General features: G+C 49.3%; 3 protein-coding genes across 3 annotated transcripts; all 3 read left to right on the forward strand.

The window, feature by feature from the left end:
* The first annotated feature begins 78 nt into the window (after window positions 1-78).
* On the forward strand, window positions 79-2,932 carry DEU56DRAFT_887211 (uncharacterized protein). The gene is made up of 3 exons (XM_041356222.1): window positions 79-531; window positions 581-1,917; window positions 1,967-2,932. Exons 1-3 carry the CDS (start codon window positions 170-172, stop codon window positions 2,782-2,784), a joined length of 2,517 nt encoding a protein of 838 aa, XP_041208456.1. The 5' UTR covers window positions 79-169; the 3' UTR covers window positions 2,785-2,932.
* An 866-nt stretch (window positions 2,933-3,798) lies between these two features.
* On the forward strand, window positions 3,799-8,449 carry DEU56DRAFT_980691 (BAR-domain-containing protein). Its single transcript, XM_041359792.1, has 14 exons — window positions 3,799-3,877; window positions 3,926-4,094; window positions 4,147-4,293; window positions 4,343-4,462; window positions 4,515-4,650; window positions 4,706-4,836; window positions 4,888-5,127; window positions 5,182-5,406; window positions 5,854-5,954; window positions 6,014-6,165; window positions 6,217-6,376; window positions 6,432-6,545; window positions 6,594-6,752; window positions 6,806-8,449. The coding sequence occupies exons 1-14, from the start codon at window positions 3,855-3,857 to the stop codon at window positions 8,085-8,087; spliced, it is 3,159 nt and encodes a 1,052-aa protein (XP_041208457.1). The 5' UTR covers window positions 3,799-3,854; the 3' UTR covers window positions 8,088-8,449.
* Window positions 8,450-8,500: 51 nt separating this feature from the next.
* On the forward strand, window positions 8,501-9,125 carry DEU56DRAFT_871407 (actin-related protein 2/3 complex subunit 5; the record flags this gene model as incomplete). Its single annotated transcript, XM_041355695.1, has 4 exons — window positions 8,501-8,646; window positions 8,708-8,780; window positions 8,832-9,014; window positions 9,063-9,125. The coding sequence occupies 4 exons, from the start codon at window positions 8,501-8,503 to the stop codon at window positions 9,123-9,125; spliced, it is 465 nt and encodes a 154-aa protein (XP_041208458.1).
* Window positions 9,126-9,178: the final 53 nt, after the last annotated feature.

The following is a 9,178-nucleotide window of genomic DNA, read 5'->3' on the forward strand; positions in this document are numbered from 1 at the left end:
TGACAAGTTCGCTGGCAGTGTCCGAGGACCGACACCGTTCATGATCACATGATCATCCTCTTGACTGGGAAATTAGTCAGTTTGATAGTTGACCTTCTACCACATCGCAGACGGAGCCTTCGACGTTCTGCGGCCGCAACCAAAGCTATTCGACTCTCCTTGTTATTATATGCCCACAAGGTTTATAGACACATCCCGAAAAGACAAATTGATATCCAAACCAACTCTAACCTGCTCTTATCAAGAATCACACCATGGAGTCGTTCAAAGCACCAGTCTTCTCGACCTCCCCGCCGAGTCTCTTACTCACATCACTTCCTTCCTTTCTCCTCCGTCGCTCCTTGCACTCTCCAGGACAAACCGACGTCTCAATGAACACATAAATGATGACAATACTTGGTATCGGGCTTTCATCAATCAATTTGTTGGGATTGGTCCTGAGAATGATCTCGAGAATGAGAGGATTCTCTTACTGAGGAAGTCAGAACGCACTTGGCGCAGGGAGTTTATCATGAGACATTACTTGAGGAGGTTCGTGGATGTGTTTCGTATTCAGATCTGCTCTTATCTTTTGTGTCAGGCGCTGGGAACGTTCGCGCAATGGGACGATTACTCATTCCCCTCAAGACACTACCATCGACAGCGTCCATCTGATGTCCGAGTCTGGTCTCCTCACATCTTCGATTCAATACGGAGTAGTGGCTCGCTCACTTCCGCTCAGCGGCAAAGTTCTCAAGGGGTACCTCGATGCTGCCGGAACAGGATTGGGTATAGGAAATCCCAATGTTGAATTCACACCCAACGTCTCTGCCTGCAGTCTCACTTCTGATGGTGGCACAGCCAGGGCTTTCTGGGGGAAGCGCAATGGGGAAGTGGCGGTGACTACGGCTTCTCGGGTCATGGATCCGGGGCGTGCCTCATCAAAGCTCGTTAGATGCAAAGTCGAGGATCACCACGACGGCATTGTGAACGAGATCGCGTTGGATCCTGTTGTTAGCCGATTTGTATCCGGAGGTGCCGACGGGCAAGTCAAGTTGTGGGATACCAAGACGGTTGTATGCTTGTGGTCTAGCGACAAGCAGCTTCAATCGCTTGTAGCGGACCCGTTCCTTAAGGTGTCTTCTGATCTTGCAGATGGCATGATCGTTGGTGCTTTGAATAGTGGAGACATTCTCTTGTGGACATCACCCGGACAAGTCCATTCAGACGACTTTTCCAGCCCAGCGTCGTTTGTCCAACATCGCATCATGTGGCCTATCTCCAAAGAGCAATCATCTCCCCAGGACGCAGTCATATCCAAACCCCAGCCAACTGTGCTGTGTGTCCGTCGTCATTCACAGGCAACGGCAGCACTACTCATTGGGTACTCCGATCACCCGTTCTTCTATCGAGTCATAGTTGACCTTACATTTGGCAAATACGAAACTACCGCATTTGGTGATGCTTCATTCGGATGCAACTCCATCGTCGAACCTGTCTTTGCAGCTCAGTCAGAGGATTGCAGTGTTATCATCACTGGTGATCTGCTGGGTTTTGTTGGCATTTACGATTGGGATACCCCCAAAACATCTTCTTCCGTCGTACCTGCCCGCAGATTCGAGGCTCACGAAGATGGTGCCGTGACTGCGCTTGCTTGTAGCTCGATTGTGCTTGTCACCGGCTCTGCACGCGGGACAGCGACGGTATGGGACGCGCTCACCCTGGAGCCTCTTAGGCTCTTTTCGTCCCCTCTTCCTCGTACTGTACCTGGCCGCGAAGTTGGAGGTGTCAGCAAGATTGTGATTAAAAAGGAGCTTTTGGTTATCATCGCTAACAACAGGGTGATGTCGTGGAAGGTGGGACAAGTGCATAGCGGCGATGCTCCACACAAGATCAAATATGCTCGCGCGAAGAAGAACCCAATTTCTAAGGGACAGCGTATGTATGTTTTAGTCCGTGTAGATTCTCAACTGATGAAACATTGCAGAGCGATACGATCTGCACAAGGATATTAATGAATCCAAACGTGATCTGGAACACGAGAACGCTTATATGCGGCACACCATGGGGCGAGAACGCGAGCACCATTCCACTCTAAACGTGCTCGGACTGTCGGAGTTAGAGGCCATAGAATATGTTTTGATGCTCTCCCGCGAGGAAGAAGAGCACCGCAAACTTTCCCATACCATCGATGAAGGTATCTTCGAGGGGGACTTCGAAGACGAAACGTTCTTGCCAGTCACTTCACGTTCTTCAGTAACGCATGGTTCCGCGTTACCTGCCTTAAATTACTCTTCTTCCAGTTCTCTTGACGACCATCATTCCCGCGCCTTTCCACGCGCCGCCCGCCCCGTGACGAATGAGAAAGTACAGGTGTCTCCTGTCTTTGTGCCAGAACCTATGGAAGCCGGCGTTACTATCAGTCCACTCAGGATACCTACGTCGCTGCCAAGTTCTTCGACGAGTACAGGGCTTTTGCCTGAAGTGGCTCGCGGCACGCCGTCCTCTTTCGAACACTTTCCCTCGATCAGCTCCAGCATTTCCTCGTCGACCAGCAGCCTAGAGCACAATCGTTCTGCGTGGAGCACGCCCTTACGCTCGCCGCCTTCATCCCATGGATCCTCATCCCCGCATGTTGACACACCTATCTTGCGCACATGTAGTGCCTCGCTTTCTTCTGCAAGCATGGACGTTCGATCCGAGGAAGAGCTCCGGGGGGCGCTGGATTTAGATGAAATGGACGATGATATGAAGTTTGCGATTGAGTTGAGTCTCGCAGAAGCGCGTAGTCGAGGCGAGGTTTGAAAGTGCGAGTTACCGGACTGTTATTGATAAACGAGGGATTGAATAGAATACCGGAATAAATTTCCTTACTTCATTGAAATTATACTTATGTCTTGGATGTAGTTGTGGCATGTCAATTGAGATTCGGTTTACCATGCATTCTGCCCCGCGGTAGGGAAAGATCATAAACGACAAGAGTCGCTTTGTGCTGCAAAAAATGAACGTAGACATTGCTCAAAGCTCTGGACGGGAAGGACATCGTTGCAATATCCATGATGAGACAGAGAACATGGTGTTTTCAGCATAATTTTGGAAGAGCTTTTGACATCCGATGGCCCCAACAGCATCAATATGGCGACATCATAGTACACATTATCTGATATCACCAGCGGGAAGCTTGTCATAGTCGGAAAAATATATTACACACGTGGCGTGACCCCTTGGCTCTGCGAAGGCTTTCAGTTAAAAGGTGTGAAGATTGCAGCCGACTTACCTCTGAGGCGGGGGGCAGTGATGCTGGCCGACATCATGGTTACTAGTGGCCTACCGTGTGCTCCCCTATTATGTTATTGGACATTGATAGGACTTGAACTAGAACACAAAACCGCATGCTGTTATGTGTTTCGAGCAGCTCGCCTGTCTTGACATCCCACCGAGGACTCGCCGACGCCGTTATATAGTTTTTTTATAAGCTGACCGTTCACATTCTTGCACAAGTTCGCGTGCTCCAGTAGCAAGGTGAAATACGTCGACGACAAGGACATTTCGCATGTTTGAGGGTCGGATAGACAGATGGTTGTGGTTCGGAGTAAAGACTCAGGGTTTGTGCATGCGGTCCGTATGGTGGATGTTCGAGCTTTGTATGACGCGCACTGAGTTTGACGAGCAGGATAGAATTAACGTCAAACATTGCTCACTCATACCATTTGATTGCGCTCGATATCGCACTGACTCCGACAAGTTATTGGGCAACCCAGGTGGTTGACTCGCAGGAGACAAAAATGCAGTAGACTATTACATAAGCAAACCGTTGTTCGCCAAATTATTACCTGTGCTAGATCATCTCCTACGCTGTGGGACAGGCTATCAAAATGGACGGGGTGAAAGCTGCAAAGTACGCTATCTACAAATCTAAATTCTGAACCTACTGAAGTATCCCTAGGAGACGCAAAATTACAGACAAATCCGTTCCCAATGCTCTTGCGCAACTCCCAGAGTTCGCTGAGGACTCACAAATGTACCAAAGCTTGCTAGAGATGGAAAAGAAGCTTGACTGGACGATGAACCGGAAAAAAGTGGAAGTGCAAGACGCATTGGCGCGCAATCCGACTGTATGTTTTGCATGCCTACTGCCTAATATTGGTCTATTAAACAGACGATTAGACTGCGCGTACGTTGCGGCTATTCTTAAGCCATACGGTTTCCGGGCAGACGTGGCAAAACGGTGAAGCTGGTGCTGAGGGGGTAAACTTCGAGACGGGGCAGGGAATTCCAGCATGGTCCCTGAAGGTTGAAGGACGACTACTAGAGGCACGTCTATTTCAGCGACGATCAATGCTTTGCTTTAACGCCCATGAAGCTTCCAAATCAACGCGCGCGAGACAGGGTCCCTCCTCGGAAGTTCTCAACTCTCATCAAACGAATGATTGTTGAGCTTGACCGTGACCCAATTTTGTATCCAGACGGAAATGTTGTCGAGGTATGCGATTTTGGTTGATACGAAGTTGTCTTGTTCTTATTTGTCGTTTCAGTGGCCTCGAGGTCCGGCCATTCAGCAGCCTCTCGATGGGTTCACTATAAGGCGAACCGGAGACCAGCCGACGAAAGTACGCCTCATAATATATCTCGAGCAGACACCAGAGCAGTATAAAGTAGCTCCAGACCTCGGTATGTCTCATGCATCTCTCTCGACTCGAGTCCTTCACTTGACGACACATCTCAGGTAATGTCTTGGGCATTAAAGAGGAGAGTCGCGTCGGCATCATTCAGGCTATGTGGAATTATATCAAAATACACGGCCTGCAAGATAAAACAGATCGCCGAAGAATACGTGCCGACGATTATTTGAGACCAGTACGTTGATTTTGTTAAATCTTCGCTATTGTATTAATCATACGTCTGCAGATCTTTGGCGGAGAAGGCATCATGTTCCACCAACTACCAGAGCTTGTCAATCGATATTTGATGCCTCCAGACCCTGTAGTCATCCACTACTCCTTCAACCCAGCACAGGTACCCCCGGAGCGCCCTTCTGCGTGGGATATTGAAGTCAAGATGGAGGACACGAGTTTGAAGAACCGCATCATGGTGACGGTACAATCAAGTAAAGATAGCATGTCCGATCTCACCAAGTTGGATGATGAGGTAAGACGTGCACTCCCTCTGATCCGACCTGTTCTAAAACGCCCAAAAATGTAGATTGCGCTGTTATCTCAATCACTACACAACTCGCACACGAAGCGGCAATTCCTTCAAAGTTTCGCCAATGACCCAGCTAATTTCATACAGACATGGCTGGCGTCACAGTCTCGCGACTTGGAAAGTGTGCTCGGGAGTGGACCGAGCGAGGGTGCTACTATCCGTGCTGAGGAGTTGCGTAGGAGCGATTTCTTCAGGCTACCCTGGGTTGAGGAAGCTGTTGCTGTGCATGAAGGAATGCGTCTGGCATCTCGAGGCATGCAATGAAAGTTATAGAACTACAGTTCCTTGCTTTGTCTGCGTTGCTCTGCAGTCTTATCTTATTCTAATTGTTGCATTGTTCTACTTACGTGTGTGTATTTCGCCAAGAGCTTTCGTTTCCGATTCCATGCTGCGCCCAAGCAGTGGCACTGCTCTGTGCTCACCTTATATTTTTTTGACTCCGAAGTCAGACCACCCGAAATGAGCATGCGATAAAGACTACAATAGAGCGCTGTCTGGTCACGCTTCTTTCATTCTTACTGTCATGGCCAGTAGACAGGCAAGTCCTTTATTAATTGCTTTCGTGCTAGTTATGAAGGTGCTTCATGTCACAGCTCGGCAAGTTGAGGCAGGTTAGTCGCCGACCTATACCACGTGGCCTTTCTACTCAAGCGCTGTTGCACTGAACAGTGGGCTGGTGAGAAAATATCATCACGAGATAAGACTATCGTCGCGGAGGAGTTCAAGGACATCGAGCAGGACATCGAGCTCCGAAAAGAAGGGATCCTGAAGTGCGTCGATTCACTTTGCGCACAAAGGCATAGAACCAATTGACAACGTACGCGATAAGGCTGCAGGCAGCTGCAGAAGATTACCAGCATGTGCTTTCGAAAAAGAAGGAATCAACTGTTGCACAAGAGACGGAGAAACTCATGCCACTGGATGCATTGGGAATCGTGATGATCTCCCATGGGGAAGAATTTGGAGATGATTCTGCTTTCGGTACGCTGAGACTCTTTTGTCAATCTGCTTTCCCTTGATTGATATGTCCAGGGACGTCACTGGTAAAATTGGGTAGGGCTCATTGCAAGGCTGCTACCCTGCAGGAGGCGTTCGCCCTCACTTTTCAAGATACCTTTATCACCTCTTGCCAAAACTTCGTTCAAGACATCAAGGACTATGAACACCAGCGGAAGAAGTTGGAGAGCAGAAGGCATGGCAACCGAGTGCTCTCGCCGTCGTGAAGTGGCTGACTCTAGGTTTAACAGGCTGAGCTACGACGCTGCTATCACCAAGCTAGAGAAGGTCAAAGGCAGCAAGAAGGAAAAAGAAAAGGAGAGGCGGGAAGCTGAGGACGAGCTCCAACGCAGCCGTCTACGTTAGTGAGTAGCACGTCAACATCAGTCATCAACTTGCTGACAAGGGCACAGCGAAGAAACTTCTGAAGATGTGCGCTCCCGAATGCAGGCTATTCAGGACAACGAGATACAACAGCTTCGAGAGTTAACGTTATTTTTGGATCTTAAGCTCAATTTTGTCAAGCAGTACTACGAAGTGTTGCAGGATGTGAAAGCAAACTGGTGTGACGAGTATGTTCTTTCCAGCCAGCACGGTTATAGCATCTGACCCCCAAGATATTCAGGTCCACTATGGCAAAGTTGGAGACTCGACGCAAGAGCTTTCACCATGTCTCTTCACGCGCTACAGAAGATGATAAATTGCGTTATGTGCGTCCCAAGGGGTCCACGATTTCCAATGCGTCTGGTGCAGTAGCTTCCTCCGACATTTCTGACGAGCATCGTTCGCCCCCTATGCCTACCCGCCGGAAGTCGGACGCAGGGAACAAGACTATCTCACGACCATCGTCGCGGACATCTCGTAAACGCTCCGATAGCAATGCTACACGGAAGCGTGCTGACAGTGATGTTACATCTGGTGCCCCTGAAACTCCCAAGGGAGACAAGTCAGGCAAGAAGATGAACGTTACTGGTTGGGCATCGAGCGCTATGAGCTCGATGACTGGAAGAGGGAAGAAAGACAGAGATAACTTTGCAACCCTCACAAACGGTGACGATCCTGAGACGCCCATCGTCGACTCTCCTCGTCCTCCAAGTTCTCGGTCCTTTTCTCGGAAATCACCTAGCTCGAAGGCGAAAGAGCTACTCAATGGGTCCCCCAAGATGTCGACTCAAATCATGAAGCCGCCTTCCCAATATTCACGAAAACTTGTCCGGGCGTTACATGACTTTACGGGTTCGTCGGATGAACTCACCTTCAAAGCTGGTGATGAAATCACTGTCATCCATGAAGTCCTGGATGACTGGTGGCTTGGTGTTTTATCAAACGGTCGGAAGGGGCTGTTCCCCACTACGTATACGGAAACCATCTCATTGTCGTCTTCGTCATATCAAAGCTCGGCGCAGTCATCTGAAGACAACCTGCATCATGCTGCCGCGAGCGAGGACAGCGAGGACGACATTGGTTACCTTCTCGGAGGTCGTATTATGGACACAAGCCATCCATCATCTGCAAGGTTTGACCATGGCTTCGATGCAGAGAGTATGACAAGTACCGTTCCAGAAGATGAGGAGGAGTCGAGGTTGGTGACGGCGAAAATCATTGACGAAGAGGTGTTCTATAACCCACGTTACGCATCTCCACAACTTCTCCCACCTTCCATCTCAAGCAGCCGACCTACCTCTGAGAAAAGCTTTGCAATCAAGCGCCCTCCTCCACCTCTTCCGTCACGTCGACCGACTAACACAGCTGCCCCCCCCCTGCCTAGCCGCAACTCTACCAAATCACAATCCAACAGTCCCCGTCCTCCGGCATCGACATATCTGACGCCATCGCCTTCAGCGAGCAGTGTGCAAGGGCCGAACATTTCGCCTTTTGATAGTCTGTTGGATGTGTCTTCCACTTAAAGGTGACCCCCGCTTGGGATGCAGTTGCTCCGATTCTGGGCGGTGGCCTCGAATGATCTCCATTTGGTGGATTGACAAGCAATTTAGCTGTTGATTCACTAAATCATTGACTGCGTTAATGTGATTTTGCTTATAGTATGTCTACCCAAGGGGTACTTGGATAGGCGGGCTTAGGGTTCCTCTGGGTGAAGTTCGACTTTTCTTTTTGGTTGTGTCCATTCTTCGTTACGAGCTTTTGGGAGGACATCTACATGAGTGTTGACTACAAGTGTATAATCATTTGGTGTGAAGAATTCATGTTCAAGTCAGGAATCAGGATGTCGCTGGTGCCACCACTTTCGCTATAATTAGACATGTGACTTTCGACAATCACTGAAACGCAGCACCTTCCTGGTCATTTCACTCCAACGACCATGTCTTTTAGAAAGATCGACATCGATGCCTATGACGAGGATGTCCTACTAGAGAGCGAACTTTGCGAACCAGATCCACGCGATCCCGCTCAGGTCTTGAGCGATGCGAAACAGAAGCAGGCAGCAGTCCGGAGCTCATTAGCCAAGTACAGTCACATCTCACTACTTTGCAGCATAATCTAACATAAGCACTACTTATCTGCGCAGGGGAGACATACCAGGGGCCCTGGGCATCGCGCTGGACAGCACACCTTACGGGCCAAACGTCGAGGATGCTAAGGTGATTCTATTGTTGCATGACGCTGCACCCGTACGCTGACATTTGCGCAAGAACCTGACATTGCAGACTGTTGTTTCGATATTGAATAGCACGAAATCGTCAGAGATAAACAATGTCGTGAAAGCGCTCTCTCAGGATGCTCAGGACACTTTGATGAAGTACCTTTACAAGGGTATGGGGATGCCAGGCTGGGGTGATGTGAGTGGAAGCGTGCTCTTGGGGTGGCATGAAAAGGTGCGTCTGGAGCTTGCTTCATACATAAACTTCCTGACAAATTTACAGCTGACGGAAGTTGCTGGCACTGGCTGTATTGTACGAGTAATGACTGATCGAAGAACTGTATGAATGAACATGCGGCCACCGCTAATGTATCAGGCAGATTTGTCTTTCAACTGCAC

The sequence above is a fragment of the Suillus clintonianus genome (genome assembly GCF_016758775.1).
Source record: "Suillus clintonianus strain FC179 chromosome Unknown DEU56scaffold_35, whole genome shotgun sequence".
Classification (NCBI taxonomy): domain Eukaryota; kingdom Fungi; phylum Basidiomycota; class Agaricomycetes; order Boletales; family Suillaceae; genus Suillus; species Suillus clintonianus.